Source organism: Rhipicephalus microplus, chromosome 3, assembly GCF_043290135.1.
Source record: "Rhipicephalus microplus isolate Deutch F79 chromosome 3, USDA_Rmic, whole genome shotgun sequence".
Lineage (NCBI taxonomy): Eukaryota > Metazoa > Arthropoda > Arachnida > Ixodida > Ixodidae > Rhipicephalus > Rhipicephalus microplus.
The window spans coordinates 254,879,802-254,902,703 of record NC_134702.1 but is presented as its reverse complement, the minus strand read 5'-3'; the positions used below and the strand labels follow the sequence as shown (position 1 = coordinate 254,902,703).

General features: G+C 49.1%; 1 protein-coding gene across 1 annotated transcript in view; it reads right to left on the bottom strand.

Moving 5' to 3' along the window:
* Positions 1-22,902, bottom strand: part of LOC119168610 (neprilysin-1) — a 638,470-nt gene that overhangs the window by 450,349 nt on the left and 165,219 nt on the right. Inside the window, exon 7 of the mRNA XM_037420008.2 lies at positions 13,198-13,287. Coding sequence (XP_037275905.2) covers positions 13,198-13,287 — 90 coding nt within the window. The remainder of the gene's footprint in view (positions 1-13,197; positions 13,288-22,902) is intronic.

Genomic DNA, 22,902 nt, shown 5'->3' with positions numbered 1-22,902 from the left:
ACTTCCGCGATTGGTCTTCCTTCAAAGACCAGTTCCGACGCATTTTCGGCACACCGACCGTCCGTTCAGAAGTTGCTCGCAAGAAACTGGCAGAACACGTTCAACATTGTGGTGAGTCCTTCAGTTCCTATATTGAGGATGCGCTTGCACTTTGCCGCCGTATCGACGACACCATGCCAGAAGGTGATCGTGTCCGGCACTTTCTGAAGGGTATCGGACCTACCGCTTTCAACGCCCTCGTCGCACACAACCCTTCCAGGGCTTCCTACGTCGTCTCTGTATGCCGACGGCTTGATACCTTGCAGTCAATCCGCCTGCGATTCGACTTCTCTGAGAACCCCCTTGCAAACAGTATGGAGCTCCGATCTATCATTCGAGCCATAATTCGTGAGGAATTGCAAGCCTGCAGTTTACCTCCTTCTAACAACGTTCCCGCTCAACCCGCCTCCAGCGATCTGCGTGGCATTATTAGGGAAGAAATGTCAGCGTTTCAAAGAACCCACTGTGCTCCACCATGCCCCCAACCTGCTTCTTATGCAGAGATCGCTTCAATGCAACCATTGCCGTCTGAAGTACCACAACCTGTGCCTGAGCATAAACATCTCGCACCTCTAGTCACCCGTCCACCGAACCCAACCTACCATTCTTCCTGGCGAGCCCCATGGCCTATTTGCTACTACTATGGAATTGGAGGACACATTTCCCGGGTATGTCGACGTCAGCAGCAAGATGAACGTCGTGGTTAAGCCGCTTTTGAACGAGACGACACATGTGCTTGAGGTTACTACCGTTATGCCGACAGTCGTTCCAACCACCGATCACCGTCTCCTGTGCGCATTTTCAACACGACAAACAATACACGTGCATCCCGACCACGCTCTTCTTCGCCACTCCGACGCTCTGTTTCACCACTTCGGCCTGTCTCTCAACTGGCTGCCCAGCGATCGGAAAACTAAACAGTGCAGTTTTTGGAGGGAAAACTGCATCGCGGCGAAATGACCTAAGTCCTCCTGAACGACCCGTCAATCATGTTATTGGTAACTGTGCAAGGCGTGCGGGTGTTGGCTTTGGTGGACACGAGAGCAACTATTTCAGTTATGCGTGCCGACTTGTGTTCTCGATTGCGAAAAGTGAAGACACCCTACCTTGGATAATCTTTGATTGGGGCCAATGGAGCAATATTTACACAATCGGCCCAATGTACAGCGCATGTCTTCGTTGATGGTATTTGTCATCACATCACCTTCGCTGTCTTAGTTTTGATGTGCTCATCAACTAATTTTAGGTTGGGACTTTCTCTGATCAGCATCTGCATTAATTTCTTGCCGTCAACGTGTAGTCGAGATGACCGAGACCGATCACTGTAGCGAACGCGTCGACGAAAAACCGTTGCGTTTCTTCACAGCTTCCGAATCCATACTGCTCCAGGGTCAGGAGCAACTCATCACCATTACTTCTCCGAATATTTCCAATGGTGACGTCCTTATCACCCCTTATAGCAGCTGTCTAGCTCGCGACGTTGTAGTCCCCTCCAGCCTGGTGCGGTTCAAAGACAGTGCTGCGATAATCCTTGGCCTGAACCCTACCCCAGAGCCTGTCCTCCTTTCCCAAGGTTCTGCAGTGTCATGTTATGTGGATACCCAACCGGCATCTTTGGTCTCCCTTGACACCTTCACAGCTCAGCCACAACAGGCCCAGTCTGTTACTTCCTCCTCCTTTGCTCCCGGGATAAATCCTGACCTTTCTGCTTCTCAACGTGAGGCCTTGCTAAATTTGCTAATGAAACACCAGGCCTCCTTCGACGCCTATGCTTCGGCACTAGGACAGACCCAGTTGCGCATCATCGCATTGACACTGAAGGTCAGACTGTTGTTCGCCGTCGTCCCTACCGAGTCTCCTTGGCCGAGCGCAAAATCATCGAGAAGAACGTGACCGATATGCTAAAAAGAAACATCATACGATCCTCTACCAGTTCTTGGTCATCACTCGTTGTGTTGGTAGAAAAGAAGGATGGATTGGTACGATTTTGTGTTGATTACCGTGCGCTCAACAAGATTACCCGAAAGGATGTATATCCGATACCCCGTATAGATGATGCACTTGACTCATTGCAAGGCGCCTAATACTTCTCCACCCTTGACCTTTGGTCCGGGTATTGGCAAATGCCAATGGACGAAGCACACAAAAAAACCGCCCTTTCTACGCCGGACGGTCTTTACGAGTTTAACGTAATGCCATTCGGCCTATCTAGTGCTACCACCACATTTGAAAGGATGATCGACACTGTTCTTCGTGGCCTCAAGTGGGAAACTTGTCAATGCTACCTCGATGATATCGTCGAGTTTTCTTCCACTTTTTCTGATCATCTGCAACGCCTAGATCAAGTGCCCACATGTCTCTCCAATGCTGGACTTCAACTAAACACAAAGAAGTGCCATTTTGGCAACACAGCTATAAAAGTTTTAGGACATCTCGTTAGTAAAGATGGCATCCAGCCCGTTCCGGACAAAATTTCTGCAGTCCTCAACTTTCCGCGACCATTTCGCTCCAAAGCACTACGCAGTTTTCTTGGTCTCGCATCGTACTTTCACCGCTTCATTCGCAACTTTGCCACTATTGCCGCTCCTCTCTACAAGCTCCTTGTTAGTACCGGTTCCTTCGAATGGAATGATCAATGCGAAGCCTCATTTCAAGAACTCAAGCAGGCACTGACGTTCTCACCGGTTCTTTGTTATTACGATGACAGGGCACCTACGATAATACACACGGACGCTAGTGGACAAGGAATTGGCGCCGTACTCCTCCAGCATGACCATGCCTTTCGCGAGAAAGCTGTCGCGTATGCAAGCCGCATTTTGACCTCTGCAGAGAAGAGGTACTCGATAACCGAACAAGAGTGCTTGGCTGTTGTCTGGTCCATCCAAAAATTTCGTTCGTATCTACAAGGTGGACATTTTACTGTTGTGACAGACCACCATGCTCTTTGCTGGATGTCCACAATCAAAAACTTGTCCGGACAACTTGGCCGCTGGATTCTCCGATTACAATCATATGACTTTGACGTCATCTACAAGACGACTGGAAGACAACATCAAGATGCCGACGCTTTGTCACGATGCACTTGCCGCACTTTTCGGCGCACGTCACATCCCCTTGTCAAATTGGCTATACGGAGTACATTTCGTCGATATCAGCCATTTCTTCTTTACAGTCATCCACCCGTCCGTCAGTACTTACTACTCACCAGCGAGCTGATTCTTATTGCACTGACATCATCGGTCGGCTTACCGGCGCTTTATCTTGCCCTAATGCCAGGCTCCGGAAACAACTCCGACTATTCAAGTAGGAGGACGATGTGCTATATCGATACATTTTTTACCCGGAAGGCCACCGATGGGTTCCCGTCGTACCACGCGCACTACGCACTGAAGTTCTGCGCGCTTCCCACGACGACCCGACGTCAGGACACTTAGGTAACTACAAAACATACAAGCGCATCCGCAGTCAATTCTTCTGGCCAGGTCTTTCCACGACAGTAGCTAAATATATTGCCTCGTGCGCACTTTGCCAACACCGCAAGCGGCCCACTACTGCTCCAGTCGGGACCCTACAACCACTTCCTTGTCCATCAGAGCCGTTCTCTGTCGTCGGAATTGACCTCTTCAGGCCCCTCCCAACTACATCAGACGGCAAAAGATGGATCGTCACCACCGTTGATCACTTGACCCGGTACGATGAGACGGCCTCGATCACTTCAGGAACTGCTTTGGAAGTGGCAACTTTCTTCTTGAATGCTATTTACTTACGTCACGGAGCCCCTCGTCTTCTTTTGAGCGACCAGGGCAAGACATTTCTTTCAAGCACGCTCAGTGAAGTTCTTCAAGCATCAAAAACAGTTCATAAAACAACATCTAGCTATCACCCGCAAACCAATGGCTTAACGGAAAGATTTCATTGCACGCTGTGTGACATGCTGTCCATGTATATTCGACCGCACCATCGCAATTGGGATGCCCTACTTCCCTTTGTCACGTTTGCATATAATACGTCAGTTCAACAAACCACAGGCCATTCTCCATTTTTCCTAGTATACGGACGCCAACCGACATCAACACTCGACGTTTCATTTTTTCTGACCCCGTCAACTCTTCACCATTTGTTTGCGACCAGTTTCTGTCCCCTGTTGCTCGATGCCGTTGTCTTGCCCGTGTAAACACCGAAGCTAGCCAAGAAGATCGCAAACATTGTTACAATGCCATTCACCGCGTCGTTCTCTACCGCCCTGGCGACGATGTACTTCTGTGGACTCCTGCGCGAACACCTGGCTTATGCGAGAAGCTTGAGTCACGCTATCTTGGCCCCTACAATGTTGTCGAACAGACCTCACCGGTGAACTACCTTGTCACACCTGTTCATGTCCCCACTGACCAACGCTGCCGCGGAACAGAAATTGTGCACGTTTCGCGTCTCAAGCCCTATCGTATGCGTTCCACAGCGTAATTCGCGGCCAGGCTGGCCACTTCTGTCGACGCGGGTAATTAGTGTAAGAGTTCATTGGACGTCATCTTCCTCATCTGTAAATAACCATCATCAGTCTTCGGCCCGTTCTTCTTCTTCTTCGGCGCCATCTTGCTGTCGCTTGAATAAAGCGTCAGCTGAACTGTTGTATTTCAAACTAATCACACAAATATCCGGGCTTTCTCTTTTTTGTAGTACGCAGATGACAAACATGTAAATAAGTTGTCCACAGCAGTGCGTAGCAGGCAGAAACCAAGCTAACCACGTACAAAGAACACATCAATGGCGTGATTTAGTGCGAAAGTGTGAAGAGTCCGCCAGGGCGAGCATCGCTATGAGAGGCAGCATGCGCTTTACTCGCGGGTATTGTTAACGTTGCATAGGCATCGTGTACCAATCGAGAGCATAGATATTGTTACGATGGGGCGTGTTTATTGAAGAGCGAATGGCGAAGGGTAGCCGCGCCGACACCAAGCTGCTTCCAAACAGACCACTCACTTTGTTCTCCTCTCCCTTTTCACACGTTGCCGCTTTAGCGTAACACCCGCCCTTTCCCAGATGAAGCCCCCTAGGCGAGCGTCAGTCATGAGGATGAAAGCGCTTTAGGCGGGCGACGTGAACAAGCTGCGTCTGCCTAGAACGGTAGCCGTGAGATACGAGACGAGCGATTGAGTTTGTCACTCGCATCACTTAGGCGATCGACGGTGACAAAAGGACCGGTGTAACGAATCAGGAACTTCTGGTACAGACCACGCTTGCAAAATAATATCCATAGCCATACTTATTCTCCTTTTTTTTTTGTACGACACGCTCTTGTGCCACGAATCATAGGCGAACTTGGAGTGGTCCTGGGTTGCCAAAGTAGAGAGCTGAGATAGGCAACGTGCTTCCTCTACACGGCAGAGAGTCTGGACAATATAAGAGTCCTCTTGCGCATGAAAAGGCAGAATGATTTCAAGAAAGTGGCGGGGTGGTCTAACATAAAGAAGATAGAATGAACTGTAGCCAAAGGTTTCATGCTTTGCCATGTTATAAGCGTAGGTGATAAATGGCAAGATTTCATCCCAGTTCTTGTGCCTGGAGTCAACGTACATCAAAAGCGAGTTTTTAACGTTCTGTTGGTGCACTCGACGATACCATTTAACTGCGGGTGATATGGGGTCGAGTGGCGAAACTGGCAAGCACAGAGACGCAAGAGTTTTTCTACAACATCGGCTGCGAATCGTCGACCACGATCACTCAAAGTAATCTGAGGTGGTCCATAGCACAGTATTACCTAAGAGAGGAGGATCCTCGATACGTCTATGACCATGGCTGTTGCTAGCGCTTTGGTTTCCACATAACATGTCATGTGGTCAACGCAGACTATGATCCAACGGTTGTTGTTCAGTGAGGGCAAAAATGGAGCGAGAAGATCCACTCCAACCGTTTGGAAAGGAGACGAGGGTGACATCAAGATGTGGAGGAGACCAACCGGGGTAGTATTTGGTCACTTGAATTGCTGGAATTTATCACAACTGGCCACATACTTTTCTGTATTGCGTCGCGTGGTAGGCCCGTAAAATCGAGCCACCAGGCGCTGGTACGTTTAGGCGAACCCCAGGTACTCCGCTGATGCGTCGCAGTGCACAGCATAGAGTACGTGCGTTCTCAAATTCTTTGGGACCACTAAAAGAAAGCGGGCACCATCAGCCGCGTATTTTTTTTTTGTAGAGTGAGCCATCTCGGGTGATAAAGCCATGGCTACCCATCGGTTGAGCGGCTGAGTCAAACAGATCATCCAAGCTGTGGTAGTTTCGCTGTCCTTCCCGGAAGGTAGCGAGGTCAAGAAAAGCAGTATCGTCGATGGCAGCTAGAAAATAGTCAAAATTGTCGTCGTCACATAGAGTGATTCGTAGGGGACTACTCGAGGGACAGTTGGCGTCTGCATGATGGCGGCCACTCTTGCAGCATATTGTAAAGTTAAATTTCTGAAAACGTAGAGCCCATCGCGCGAGGTGACCAGAAGGGTCATGGAGACCAACCAACCAACATAGTGAATGGTGCTCATTCAAGATCGTGAACTTCCGCCCGCAGAGATATGGGTGGAACTGATGCACAGCGAAAACCACAGCGAGGCACTCTTATTCAATAACGGTGCAATTCTTCTCGGCCTTGCTCAACGAACGACTGGTGTAGGCGATGACATGCTCGGCGTCATCGATACGCTGGATGAGCACGGCACCGAGACAGATGCCACTCGCGTCGGTATGCACTTCTGTCGTGGCAGACGGGTCCAAAATGGTGCAGTATGGATCCAGGCGTGAGAAAGAATTCAAGTTCGCGAAACGAGGTATCACAATCCGCTGTCCGGATGAAATCCTTATCTTTGCAAAGCAGTGAAGTCAATGGGTAGGCAGTATCAGCAAACTTGGGCACAAAGTGGTGGAAGTATGAACAGAGATCCAGAAAATTCCTTAGTTCGCGTAGTGACTGCGGTCGTTTGAAACAGGTAAGTGCACCAACCTTCTCAGGGTCTGGGCGCACACCATGTTTGTCCACAAGATGACCAAGTACAAGTGCTTCTCGCTGACCAAAGTGACATTTCTTGGAGTTAAGGGTAAGGGCAGCGGGTTCAAGGCATAATAGAATAACGTCAAGTCGATGGTTGTGTTCAGCAAAAGTGCGTCGAAAAATGACGATGTCGTTGAGGTAACACAAACAAATGTCCCGTTTGAGACCACGCAGTACCGTGTACATAAACCTTTCAAATGTTGCAGGGCCGTTGCACAAACCAAACGGCATGACATTGTATTCAAACAAGCCATCTGGCGTAACCAAGCGGTTTTCTCTTTGTCGGCGGAATGCATAGGTACCTGCCGATTGCCCAATCGGAGATCCACAGATGAGAAGTAAGATGCCGAATGAATACAGTCGATAACGTCGTCTATGCGGGAAAGCGGATACACATCCTTTTTCGTCCCCGAATTTAGACGCCGGTAGTCGAGGCAAAAGCTCCAAGACCCGTTTTTTTCTTCACGAGGATGAGCGGTGCAGCCGAGGGGCTAGACGAGTCTTAGATGACGCCCTTAGTCAACATGTCTTCTACCTGTTCAGCTCCGATGCAGACACACGGTATGGTTTCTGCCCAAAGGGATGCGCGGACCCCGTGTTAATCCGGTGACGAGCCCACGTATTGGGAACACAAACTTTCGTAGCGTCCTAGGTGAAATCAAACAATGAAGCATGCCTGCTAAGGACGCTGACCAGGGGTTGACGCTTCTAAGAGGGTGGTGTCTTGCTAATCATGTTCAAAAACGGAGAAGAGTCTTCGGGGACACCAGGGCTAGTCTCATGCGCCCGGGATTCATTCGATGCGTGATTGGTTAAGGGCATCAATAGTAAGGCTCGTATACGTTTCAAACGAGGCAAGTCACATATAGCTTGCAAGCACAACAGACTGGTTAGCAAATCTGACACTCACAATGTACTTGTGTCACAGGGCACAGAGACAATAAAGCGAGGCGTGAGCACACCCTTCTTTGCGACAATTGATGGCATCCACTCAACAACAGCGTCGAATACATCGTTGTCGGCATTAGCAACAGTCAGCTGAAGCTGAATAACGAACGGGGCGGTACGACAGAATCTTCACAGACGGCGAGGGTGTGCGAACACGTAGCAGGTCGGTAGGGAACAAAAGGAGAGACAAAAAGCTCGCCGGTACTGCAATCAAGAGTGGCATCGACTTGTTGTAGGAAATCTAGACCGAGAATCACATTATGCGTTGATTTAGTGAGCACTGTGAATTCGGCTTGATAGACGTTATTAGAGAAATAAACGTTCGCGATACACACACCAAGAGCTCGTAGCAATTCTCCACTCACAGCACGAAATGTGCTCGCATTATCCCACTTGTACATCACCTTATGGCCTAATTGGGTTTTGAAATCCATGCTCATAACGGAGACACTCTCCCATGTTCACTAAAGCTGTCGATGTTACATTGTCTACAGAAACACAAATCTTGTTATGACGGATAGTCACTGGTGGAGGCGTAGCGGCGGGTAGCTGAAGATGACTGGCGACCTCACCTCCATCGGTCGCACCGCCAAGTTTCCCAGCGGCGTTGAAGTGGGACGTTGTCGAGGAGATGGGGATCTTCGGTGGCGTGAAGGTGGCGGCATCAAGCTCTGCACAGACGCCCGTGAGTCACTGCGGTGATTTCCCCGCCAAAAGCTGTCAGAGTCTGAGGGCCAGGGTGTCTCGTCAACGTGCTGATTGCTGCGCCCGTAAAACGTGCGTGGTCGCCCATAGGACGGTGCTGCCATGTGACGGCGATCGGGGCAGAATCGGGTGACATGACTGCGAATGCCACAGTGAAAGCATATGGGACGTTCGCGAGGTGCGCTGATGTTAGCAGAAAAATTAATGACCCGGCCGTTCTATGCCTGATAACAGGTAGGTGGTCTGCGCACGTATTCGTCAGCCAATGGGTAGTACGGACGCATAATTTGGCTTGGCCTTCGAGGACGAGGCGTATAGTTGTAGGCATCAAAGGACCCGGCGTTGATAGTCGTAGCGCTTGAGTCGCAGGAAGGAAAGGGCTCTCGGACATTAGGTGCCGGCCGAGAAGCCGCCTCGCATAGGTCGAGCTATTCGCGCACTGCTTGGCGAATCATGGACGCGATATTCGATGGGGTTGGATGCACGTCGACACTGGCGACATTAGTGACGTTGGGCAGGTGGCTGAACTTTAGTGTAATTTACCGCGCTTTCAGCGCTTCAAACCTACGGCAGTGCTTGTTAACGTCACTTACACAATCCAAACTTTCTTTTGCGATGAGAAACTGCTAAACGTCCTCCGCGATCCCTTTCAGAAGATAACCAACCTTGTCCTCTTCTGTCATCCAGGGGTCCAGTGCCCTGCACAACTTGAGCACCTCCTCGGTATACGTCGTGCAGGTTTCCCCGGTGACTTGCGCTAGTAGCATAAGAGTTTGCTCGGCACGCTTCTTCTTTACTGCCGGATCCCCGAAGGACAACTTGATTTTATCGACGAACTTCTGCCACGTCGTCACGCTTTCTTCATGCTTTTCAAACCATACAGATGTGGTTCCTTCGCGAAAACGTCCACATTATTGAGCTAGCGGGTGGCATACCAGCCATTAAACCGACTCACCCGTCGGTAGGAGCGGAGCCACGAGTCGACATCTTCTGCAGCTTGTCCAGCGAAGGATGGAGGCTGGATGTAGGGCTGCCACGGAATGTGAGAAGCAGGTGGCTCGTTGTCATTGTTGTCATGAGACACCATCGCTGGCGGCACAACAGAAAGTCGTCGGCTTCGGTGAAGCTCCCCGTATTGCACCTCAGCTGTCGATGAGTCGCCATTCGACGGGGGCGCCGTTATCGTACCCAGCACCCCTCACTAAAACTGTTACGATGGGGCGTGTTTATTGAAGATCGAATGGCGAAGGGTAGACGCGCTGACACCGGGCTGCTTCCAAACACACCACTTCGTTCTCCTCTTCCTCTCTTTACACGTTGCCACTTCAGCATAACAATAGTAACAGTAAACTGTAGCCAACGCATTTTATCCACCGACAATCGGCTCAGAGCATACTCATCGAAGCGCCGCTGTGTATACTTGTATACACGCCGCCAACTGCCTAGCCCCACTTGCGCGGGGATGGTGCTGCCACCTATAGTCATATCTCGCCGCGAATAGATGCGCTAGCTGGACAACATTTAGGACTTGCTGAAACTTTTGCTGTGGCACGGTTGTTAGGGAGTCTGTAGTTAATTAATACACTAAATGTGTCCCTGCAAATAAATGCAAAACTATTAAACTGATTACGACATGAGCAGCATTTGTTACTGGTGGGCTGACAAATTCCTCCAGGCTAATACTGCATCTTACATTTTAAATAATGACAAATAAATGTTGGATGACGTGTTTTTCATTTACCATATGGCTTTCTTGTGCAGCTGTATTGTGCCGTGATTTATATTTCAATTTGATTTCACAAATTCATTTTGAAGTACACGCCAGCATTTTTTGCATGATTTTGTAGACTGCTTGGCAAAGTATGTGGAGGCCCACCTTCTACCTCCAACAGGAGCTCCTGCCGAGATACGTCTTGCCGCTGGACGCAAGCACCTGCGTTGCTACTTCACAGAAGCAGGCCGCTGCAGCAAGAGGGCAAAGGCAGAAAAGGCAGGCCTGGCAAACAAAGAGCAATTTGCTAATGTGTGTACGCACATGCACAAATACGTGTTTATTTATTTATTCAACGTACGTGTGCAATAAAATCTTTTCACACCTGTTTCACAACCATAATTCTTTTCTCCGCATCCACCATTTCCACCATCCACCATTTCAGCATCCAGAATGCCACCATTCACTGTGCCATCATCCACCGTGCTACCATTCACCATGCTACGATCCGTGCCACCATCCATCGTGCCACCGTGCCAGCACCATAATCCACACCATAATGATGGATAGTGGTTTCACCGTTCTCATGGTGGACATATTTTCAATAGGAACCTTGCGTTCTAAGCTGCTACATGATAAGATCAGTGGCGACTGATAAGGGATCCGCCTCTGTCGATGCGATGAGCGGCCACTGTTGTTTGACCGAGACCATCGGAACAAACGCCGAAGCAACTTCGGTGTTTCATTATTATGGTCAGGGAGATACCAGTCTCGGTGAGCTTCAGATCTGTGCTCACAGTGTCTTTGAAAGCACAAGATGGACCTTCTGTGGGTCATGACCATGGAAACTACAACCTAGTTAGTTTCCCTAAGATCGCGGATGACCGTAACAATTTCATGGGAATGGAAAGAGACATTTATTTATTTTTATTTATAGAAATACCCGCAACGCCACGAGGACAATATTGCGGGCGGGTAACACGATTAATCACGCTAAAGCACATATGTTTACACAAAAGACAAAGATGAAAGAATGAGCTAATAGCAAAGCGGTGTATGCAACAAAGAGGCGACATATGAAAAATTTGTATGTAAAAACAGCTGGAACTGGGAAAGTGTTTTACAATCTGCTATACCTTTAGGAAGTCTGTTCCAAACCGTGGAGGTGTGAGGAAAGAGCGAATAATGAAACACATTTGTGCGGCATCACGTTTCAAGTACCTTATAGTCATGATCACAACGCATAAAAATGAAGTGAGGGAGAAAATGTACAAGTTTTTGTTAATACCTGTGAGATCTGAGTAAATAAAAAAAAGTTCCAATATTGTTGCCAAGTGGCGTTGGGCTAGAGTTTTCCCGCCAAGGTTGTCTTTAATTAATGAGATGATGCTTTTATAGTTGTAATTACCAGAAACAAACTTGGCTGCGCGATTCTGGATACGCTCAAGTTTATTTACAAGACAGATGGTGTCTGGGTCACATTCTGCGCAAGCGTACTCGAGTAATGGACAAACGTTTGTATTATAAATGTATTCTTTAACGCTCCTGGGGGCTTTGTAACGTTGGATGTTTACACAGCACGGATTGCTGCCACAAAAGCGGGATGTTGGCGAGTCATTACAAGTCTGCCGAGGTTAGGAGTCCTGTGTTTCCCGTGGTGTCTTCGCCATTGGATGCACAGCCTGGACCTGGCATAAGTGCGTCACGCACGAGACGAAGTAGTCGGAGACTGTACCGTGTGTTTGGCAACTGACAAAGTGGTGGACTAGTCGGTATAAATGCCGTACATATTGTGCGCAACAGCATGACTTGCGTCACATGCATTACCTTCCCCTCGGAGAATGTTTAAAATAAAGTGGGGCATGAACTTCGAGGGAGGCGCGACAGACGTAGAAATAGAGAAGAGTGGTGTATGTATGTGGATCTGGCCTTGATGAAGCAAACATCATTTAAAGCCACGACCACTAGACCTCATATACATGCATCAAAAAATCAGTGCTAGCGCCAGGATTTACCCACTGTGGCAGGAGCCAGCACTATGGTAAGAGGTCTGCCCCTGCGAGATCTAGCTGAAAGGTTAGCTTAGAGTAACAGTTGCTCTAGTTTAGCTTTCTAGTGCATCCATGGGAGTCTACTAGAAGGAGGTGTAGTAAACAAAGGGTTTATTGACAGAGGAGAACACAGATGGAGAAGCGGTCAGCAAAGTCCCGCTAAGCGCAGCCACCAGTAGTTCATGTGGGTGGCGATGCCCCTGAGGAGCAGAGAAATGCCGCTGAGGCCACTCTTCTTCACTACAGAAATAACGCTCGAGTACTAAAATTTTTCCTATGGGCGTTAGGTGTGATTCCACATAAACATCCCCACACTCTTTTTTCGTTAGGCTGTTACACCACCTACCATTTTATCCATTTGGGTGTAATCTCGCTGTCACACCTCACACTGCTTCGGTATTTGGGTGTACCTTTGTTTATTAGTTATTACACTCAACAAAAATGTTCACAACCTAGGGTGAAAATTCGGAAACACGCTCATTGTATGCACGTAGTTATGCTTGTTGCATCCATTCTGTGGATTGTAGGGGTGTGTGTAATAGACAACATATTACACTCATACGGGTGTAGTCTGATTTACAGTGTGGTTTACTGAATATTTGAACGTTGCGTGTGAGTAGTCACTTTCGCAGCTAAATGTTGCAACTTTGACGTGGCGTAGCACAACCTCCTTTTTGTTTCAGCTAAAAAACACGGATGCAACTGACTCACCAGTATCTTCGCAGGCCTTCAACAAGGCGTATATTTTTGTCGTGGGCAGTGATTTATTCGCCATCAGGTCCTTATATATGCGGGCAAAATCTGCAAGATCCAAGCAGCACACACCGTCAATAAAACGTAGTTTTTCAGAACATGAGCCCCAACACCATATTTTTACAGGAAAATCAATATTGTAGCCAGTCAAAACACAAGATTAGTGTAAGTTGAGCGCACATCAATCACTGTCCTACCCACAAAGCACACGTCCACTCTTTTTATATTTTGTGCGCCGTATTTTCCTACTGTGCTTTTATTTAGAGCCACAGTGAGGTTGCACAAAGGTCTCTTGAATTCGCTCATTCTCATGACGTGAAGCCCTATTTTATTATTTCAAGCAGATAATTGTTACATTGACTTAATGTCAACGAAGATTCCGACATCATAGCTCAGCGAAACAAAATATTTTAGGTACAGAAACGATACAAATTTTCTTCTTACTATGAATAGCAACCAAAAAGTACGTAAGGCAGGAACAAAAACCCCCTAGAATGAACTTCAAAGTTAGGGTGCCATCAAATACACCAAAACACGTACACGAGAAAAGCGTGGTAAATTCGGACAAACGCTGGACCTTCATGCGATCTTAGCATGATTCTCTTGCACAGACGATTGGCAAGTCCACAGCAGTTCGAGGGGCAGAGTTGTACCTTGGGTTGTAAGCGACTATAGCAGCAATATTTCGAGGCGATAAGCTGCCACCGGCGCAATTGTCTACATATATGCCAAAAGCTACTTCCACATGCATACATCAACAGTGTGGAAGCGGCTCGAAAGTATTGAATGCCATATGAGTCTGTGCTGATCGTTAACATAATTAGCTGCAAGGCACTGTTTGAGCTTGTGTTATTATAATAAATTTTTCATACACTACTGCCTAGCGCGTTCCTTGTTTCGTTTTCTGCATTCGGATTTCATCCGCAAAAAAAAAAAAGCTCAGCAACACTCGGCGCAATACTCGTCGCTATGTTTAAAATGCTTCGCACTTATTTGAGCTTCTTTGTTTATGTTATGCGCAGAAGCCCAACATCCAAGGTTATTGCACAGCTTGCAATAACGCTAGAGAGTTCGATGTGTGATGTATAAAAGACAGCACGTCGCAATGAGGACTCGATTTATCAACGACCACCAATCTTTTCGACAACATTACTGTACAGCATGTATTGCTTCCTGTAATTTGACTTTCCATTAGCCGTCCGGAAGCTCAGCCCAATAAAGAGTTTCATTTTGAATAAAACCGGCCGCTGCCATCGTCCACGTCCCAACCACGCGACATCTGGTGAGGGGGCCACGCTTTCATGTTCCGAACGCCCTCTTAGGACGTGATCCTAGTCCAAATCACGAAGAAGCAACTGGTATCATCAAGGAAAATCCAGCTAGTGGCAGACTGCTAGGACTGCCAGCACAATACGAACCGCTGCTAAAAAACTAAGCGCCACCACCAAGAAGAGCACATGCACCCTGACGGCCACTGTGTCACCTAAACTCGTTATCCTTAATCAGCTCAAGTTGCCACCAACCTTCTGTGGATAACAAGGCAATGACCCGAAAAGCTGCTCACAAGAATACGACTACGTTTTCCTATTCTATAAGTGGAACTTTGACGAAAAGATTCTTTACGTATACTTCGTTCGTGAGTATGGCCCCAGGGTCGGGTTTGACAACAGGGAGGCCACCATGACAGCCTGAGATTTATTTCGCACCACATTCCTCGGAATCTTCCCAAAATGCGAAAGGACCACGCAGTTGCTAAAAAGCTACGTACCGTTCCCAAGGGACAGCGTCGAATGTACACATTAGAAATGACTCGCTTCTTCTGTCATGTCGACACCGTCAGGTTTCAGAAGAAGCGCCGGTTCTTAATGCGAGGGCTCGAGCAAGAGCTCTTTGCGAGAGTTGTTAGCAATGTGCCCAAAACCCTCGACGAAGTCCTTACCGAGGCGCGGCAACAGCAAAGATCCTTGCGATATGGGCAAGGCAGTACAGCCATTTCTTTCCGATAGCCGGCTACGCCGACGTTACATCCATTTCTTTCCCATATCCGGCTACGCCTTTGCGCTAAGCACCTGCGCAAAGCGCGAAATTATCACATCGATTATGTGGGAGGAGCTGAGCGATTTGAGCGATTTCGAGAAGCACATGCATCAGGGAAGCTTGAGCCACAAGCCATGACCTATACGCTGCTGCAGCGCTTCTTAACGCAACCTCTCCACGGTCACAGAAAGGCGCCGCGCCGCCGCATTGCTACCACAAGACACACCCACAGCTGCACCAACGCCATCCCGCCCACCTGTCGGCGAGCGCTTCACCACGATGAAGACCGACGTATGGCGCACGCCCGACCACCGCCTACTCCACCGCCATTGGCAAGAAGCTTGTCATGCCTACCACCACAGCCAGTACCGACAAGTGAAGCTACGTGGTTTCCCCATCGACGCCCCGGGTCAACAGCAGGGTGAACGACCACACAAAATCCCCAACAAACACGCGAGATGGAGCGGATGTGTACATCATGAAGGCCACCTTGATGGTCGTCAAAACACAATTGAGGCAGCAGAATGAGCCGATGTAGCCATGCTCCGACATCACGACCCAACCGGAACACAATACAACTAACTATTGATATGAACGTTCTCAGCGACTGTCACAATGTAACCGCCCTTGCCTGCACTGGTGCCGACTATTTCCTCATCAGTGGGCCGATCACCACCAAGCTGAAGAAATACCACTTGTCTCAAATTGATACATCTAGAGGGCACTTTACAAAGCCTATTGTAGTCTGCCCAGTAAAGCCCTAACCACATGTAGGCGAATTTCTAGCGACAGTGACAGGCGGCAACAACGAACTTGCTCCTTCGCGCCGTCACGTCGCGACGGCTGCAACCGCATGTCGGTGACAAAGTGTCATTGTTGCTGGAATAATACTATCGTGTGAATACTCATCAGTAGAAGTAAAAAAATTTGGATCATGGCAACATTCCAACTTTCTTAGTGTTCTGTGTGATATAATGAAGCCACAAAAGCTTTTCGCGACCTTTTTTCGCAATATTTGCTTTAACCACCACAGGGAGTTCAGAAGCGTACGCTACAACGGCTACGACGCACTTCGCACGAAGATTTCGCGTTGTAGCAAGCGACCATATTGTCACAAGCTACAGTCGAGACATCAAAACAAACCTTCAATAACGAGATTTATGACAAAATAAGGGTGCTCTCTCACTCACCGCGTGAAATGGGAATGTACAAAAGGCAGTCAATACCTTGCATTCTTTGAAGTACGCGCAGATAACGAGCATCGAGAGCAAATTGCAACTCAAGCGAGGAGGAGGGGTGTAGCCATGTTGCCGGAAATCACCACGCTAGCTTCGGGGCGACAAGTTATCTTTTCTTATGAAGCGTGGAAGCTTGGGCAAGTTGGTAGGACATAACTGAATGCAGGAACAGCGCAACCTAGAAGTAGTTACTTCGTAACTACGGAAGCGAAAAAAACAAGGACAGAAAAGAGCGCTGTTTTCTGTCCTTGTTTTTTTCGGTTCCGTAGTTACGAAGTAACTACTTCTAGGTTGCGCTGTTCCTGCATTCAGTTATCTTTTCTTGTTTTCCATTAACGAGTGACGTGACAAGCGGCGGTGACGGATGGGCCTCCGCGACGGCAAATCTTGTTGCTCATCGCTGTCGTTTGTCGCACTCGCGAGGAAATCGCGTGCATGCGGTTACGGCTTAAGAGCCATCATTCATTACCGGACATATTGTTATGTGTCGCTGACTTAGAAGACGAAGCAGAAGTGGACGGGTATTCTCCTATTAGCGCCATCTTGGCTGCTCTGGCCTGGATCGCGTGGTATTTTCACGTGGTGTCACATCACGTGGTGTCTTACACCGCGGCCTGCCTTAGACACCTACCTAAACACCACGGCCTGCCTGGTGTTGCGGCCGCATAGACGAGTCAACAATGCACACAGGATACCACATCATTTTGCTGCAGTGCCGTGTCATATAATCGCATAGTTTCTCTTGTTGCGCTTCCCCCTCGCCGTAAAACGAACTAGGAGTGCTTCTTGTTTGGGTTGGGAAGGAGGAGGGGGATACAACTTTATTTGAAAAAAAAATCTAAGTATACGTGGTTGGGCCCCTAGACGTCCGGGAGCCCCCTGGCCGACATCTCTAGGCAGGCCCGATGCACCGGCCACAACTGGTCGTCCGAACCAGTGACCCGAAGAGCGGCCCCCACGAGGAAAGGGAAGGGTTAGGAATAGGGTCTACCGCCCTGGGTTTTGGGCAGTTCCACAAGCAATGGAAAAGATCAGCCCGGGGTGCCCTGCAGGTAGTGCAATGTGGTTGGTGAAGAGTGGGGTAAAATAGGTGTGCCAAATAGGGAGAAATTAATGATTTTGTCTGTAGCTGGCGCCAAACTGAACTCTGATTAGGGGTGAGGGAGAAGTGCGGGGCAGGGAAATCTCGTATGCTGTTCCGGTAATACCTCATAATCTCATGGTAGGTGCGGATTCCCTCTTGTGGTTTTCTCACGGGTTCGAGTCAGCAATCCCCCAGGGTCCGGATGGAAAGACCTCGGACATGCGCATGAACGCGCTCATTCCCGGGGATACACTCATGGCCAGGCACCCACGTGATAGTCACCGGATGGAGAAGTGAAGGAATGTTGCTCAGTATGCGTGAGACTGTCTTTGGTGCTATGCCTTGACGGAAGTATCGATAAGTGCTCTGGGAATCAGTGCGAATTTCTGTAATGGTAGAATCTGCGGCCACATGCACCACTGCTAGGGCTAGTGCAACCCCCTCCGCCACGTCGGGGCGTGCCGTTTTAACGGACGCGGAAATGCTAATGCGCTCGTCTTCTGTCATGGCAGCAGCCATGGCCGTTCCTTCAAGTAGGCCTACCGCAGCGTGGACATAGAGGTCGTCTTCACGATTTTTGTACTTTCGTATGTAATAATCAAGCGTGCCTTGCGTCGGCCTTGATGGCGTTGTGGATTCATGTTGCGCGGCAATGGTTTGAGTTGCATGTGTGCCGCGACCCTTATTGGAATAGGTGACCATGCTGCTTCGTATCGGATCGTGTCACTTGATTCAAGCCCCAGGGTTCGGAGCAGGTTCCGCCCTGTAGGTGTCCGAGAAAGGCGCAGGAGCTGATTGCTTCTCTGTGCTTCTATTATTTCTTGCACTGTATTATGCAGACCTGTCTCTAGGAGAAGAGTAGTTTTGGTGCGCATCGGCAACCTTAGTGCGGTTTTAACCACCCGCCTGATTAGACTGTTAGCCCGTTCCATTTTGTTTTGAGTGAGATGGTGATACGGAAGATGATAAATGAGGCGACTAACCACCATAGCCTCAACAATTTGCATGGTGTCCTTTTCAGATAGACCATGATTGCACGACGCAATCCGGTGGATCAGTGCTGAAATTTGCTTTATCTGCTTATCAAGAATGTTCAAGGCGTAGTTTGCGTCTAAGTTTGATTGTATGTGTAGACCCAATACCCTGATTTTATGTACTCTTGGCACAGGTTGACCATGCACGTGCAGGTCGATGCTTGCGTCGTTCATGCGGGGTTTAATAGTAACTCCGACTTTTCTGGCGAACAGGGGAGGCCCATTCTACTAATATACCACTTGATGACGTTGATGGCAGTCTGTAGAACGTTTTGTTCGTCCCCAATAGAGCCATGGCACACCCACAGAGTCATATCACCGGCGTAAAATGCACGCCATAATTTAGGAATATCAGCAAGCTCTTTGGCCAATGGGGCCAAGGCTACATTGAATAAGAGTGGCGATATAGGACAGCTCCCTGGGGTGTACCCCGGTTTGGGAGAAAAAAAGTGGCGGATGTAAGTGTACCTAACCTAACTTCGGCGGTGCGGTTTTCCAAAAAAGCTTTGACATAATGCCAGGTCCAACGACCACAGCCAATTGTGGCCAATGTCCTGAGAATAGCTTCGTGACCTACATTGTCGAAAGCCTTTTGTATGTCTAATGCGAGAATGGCTCTGGTTTGGGCTGTCTGCCGTTTGGGATGAAATAGAGTTTCTTTAACCTGCAGGAGGACATCCTGCGCCGATAGATTGGGGCGAAAACCAAACTGGGTGTTGGGAAAGTAATTGCTAGCTTCTAAATGTGGCTGTAGTCAACGGAGAACAACATGCTCAAAAAGTTTACCTACACAGCTCGTGAGCGAGATGGGTCGTAAATTTTCGAGAAGTAGTGATTTGCCTGATTTTGGAATCAGATTATTCTGTGCATGTTTCCAAACACAGGGCAGTGTGCCCTTGCTTCAGTGTTCGTTAAAGAGATCCGTGAGCTCCTGTAGAGACACGTCATCTAAGTTTCGGAGGATCTTATATGTTATACGATCCGGCCCTGGTGCAGTGTCCCGGGTAATACAAGCAAGCGCCTGTTTTACCTCGGCAAGCGTGATATCTGCATCCAAGCTTTCGTCCGGATCAGGGGGTGTTAGAGAAGTGCGTTCAGATCCGCCGGTAGGGGCTGAGTAATGTAAAGGTTTTTTATGTGTGTCATAATGCCTGTGCATTTTTGCTCTTCTAGGTAATTGAGCCGTTGGGTAGCGGTGTGAATGTGGTTTTGGTCGACGTGGGATTTAGAAGTACCCTTAGAATGTTCCATGTACGTTTTGTGCCAAGTGTTTCTTTCAGTGTCCCAAAAAAGTTGCCCTATTGGCTTTCGCTAACTGGGTGGCATACTGTGCGGCTTCCTCTGTGACTGCAGCGATACGTAGGCGAAGTTTGCGGTTTAGCCTCTGACGCTTCCATTGTTTACAAAGGCTTCGTCGGGCCTCCCACAGATGGAGGAGGTGGGGGTCAACTTGAGGCGCATTTGGCGTGTTCTTAATTTTTTTAACGGACCTAACAACAGCATCTTGTATCCTTTGAGTCCAGGACTATATAGATTGCGGAGTGGTATCCTCCGCGGCGATATATGTGCGGAGTTTATCCCAGTCAACGAGGGTCTGTATTTTAGGTCGGAAAATTTTAGAATTTTGCGTTTTGACAGTTCGAATCACATGGTGGTCGCTACCTAATGTATCCGGCAGAACCTCATGTGTTTTTACTATTACATGTGCACTAACCATCGTGAGGTCAGGCGTGGTATCCCTGGCGGTGCTAGTGCCTGCTGGCGTTGGCACAGTAATATCAGTAATTAAGGTAAGTACGTGGTGCATCATGGCGCTATGTACGAGGTTACCTTTCGGTGAGTTACTTATGTAACCCCATGCGGTATGGCGTGCATTAAAGTCGCCTACTATAATGCGAAGTGTGGACCGCGTTTGAGCAAGAATTTCGGGTATGCCAGTGCCCTTATCTTTAGGGGTGCTGTATATGTTGATTACCAAGAGTCCTTTACCCGATGTGTGATTCGACGGGATTACCTTAAGGGCACTGTACTCGGTTCCATTCTCTGATGAGCTTCTCGTAGGTATCCGATCTATGAATGGAAGGGTTTTATGAATAAGAATAGCGGTGCGCGATGTTACCGATGCCACCTGATATCCTTGCAGAGAGAAAGGGACAGACCCCGTCTCCTGCAGAGCCACTATATGAGGTGGTTAAGCGGAGTGTTGAATGTAGGCGGCCAATTGCGAGTGTTTTTTTTTTCTGATGCTTCTACAGTTGCACTGCCATATGTGGATATAAGATGAATTTCGATTTCCGGATGGAGAAGGCAAGCCTGCTCTTCCGGTATTTTGTCCATTACTAGAATTCGCCATGTTGAGTCGTTGTGGGAGTGGAAACTCCCGATTGTGGGCTGTTCGCCTGCGCCATGTGCTGAGAGGAAGCGGCGGCAGATTTGCGTTGTTTATGCTTACGGGTTGGTGATGATTGAGCTTCCATATCGCACAGGGGATAATTGCAGCCTCAACTTTTTCCATGCGGTGACTAAACGTAGTCTCCATTCTCTGGAGGGCCTGTTCTTGTTCGTTAATCAGTTGTGTTTTAACAGCCCCGAGGCTATCACTTACGAACTTTAGAACTAGTTGTGTGAGGGCTTGAGTGAATTCTGGGGTATGTAAATACTGGGCACACGTCTGTTGAACGAGGGCTGGTGAATGGGGTGGTGTTGATCGCGAAGGATTTTGAGAGGCCTGCTCAACGGGCGACTTACCAGGGACGGCCAGGGGGTCCTGCCGTCACTGTAGCTGCGACTGTGGGGCTTGATCTAGGCGACCTTCTGCAGCCAAGCCAGATGAACTAGAGGCCGCTGCCGTGGCCTCCAGGCCAGGTGTATGGGTGGGCTCTCGTTACGGGAGTGCTGGCCACGTATTGCAGCTTTTCGCACTGCACTGCGAAGAAGGCGGTGGGTAGTTCCTGGATGAATGCACAGATGCCTGGATAGGTGGAGGTGCTCCAGGTTGAATAGGTTGCGAGGTCTGCTTTCCATGCTTTGGGGTTTTCGAGCGCTTGGATCGAGCACTCCTACCGTGGCCTTCGTTGCTGGCTTGCTGAAGACGGCTGCGAGGTTGGTTGTTTGGTGGCAACTGTTCAGAAAGTTGTTTCAGTGGAGGATCATTACGCTTTTCTAGGAGCTGGCATTCATCTTTAAGAACACGGGGCCCAGATCTCCTTTGTCGGGCTGGGCAACCCAGGTCGATGGTGGGGTGTTCATCGGAGCCACAGGTTAAACACCACGGGACGCAACCATCGTGGTGTTCACTTGGGTTGAGAATGCCACAATTTCCACACCGGCGTTCGTGTGGATGTGGGCAGATGTCGTGTCGGTAGCCAGTTCCGAGGCAGCAGTGGCACACTTGGGTGCCTGGTCGGAAAGGTATGCATCTAAATTCCGCGCCTTGGAAGTAAACGTATCGGGGAACACGCTTTCCCTCGAAAGTGTAGAGGCATGCTTCATTCGTCCCGAATGGTCGCGCTTGGATGATATTGATACTTTGGGGATAAGTGACGGTGTCGTTCATGGGGGCGTTCTCTGGTGGTATAGGTAGGGCTCCTGTGATTACTCCCTTGCCGGAATTATCTGGGGAAGCCACGTAAGCGGAGACTTCATACGATCTGCTGCCGAGCTTGAGCGTCTGTACATGACACAGCTGTACCGCGAGGTCTGGGTCTGAGGTGCTGACTAGGGCGATGTTCTGCTCCTTGCGTACTCGTAACCGCGCACTCATGGGCAAGGGCGCTCGGAGCGCGGTTCGTATAGCAGCGCGCAAGGGTAAAACCGCTTCTTGTTGTAGAGATATGCCTCCTCTTATACGAAATATCACCTTGTGGTCCTCTACGGGAAGGCATGGCAGGCGGGGAAGGCCGGTTTCATGTCGGTGCTCGCGTTGGTAGAATGTGGCTGGTGGCGTCGCGCATGCCTCCTCGGCAACAAACTTCTTTCGGCGAGCGTCGATCACCCGAAACCATGGAGTGTGAGGCACGGATGGCCGCAGGTATGTATTCTTGGACGCTTCGGCAACGCCGCTCGGACCGAGGGTAGAATCGCTGGGCCCGACATTGTCCGTGGGTTCGAAGTCGTCAGCATCCATGCAGTCCAGTTGGTCTGGTGAGTCAGAATTGATCTGGGATGAGTAGGAGGCGGTGTTTGGTCTTCCCATTCTGTGGGCGCAGATGAAGACCCCCTCCTCAATGGAGTGCTCTGGGCTAGATTGTTTTCTCTTGTAGCGGATCTT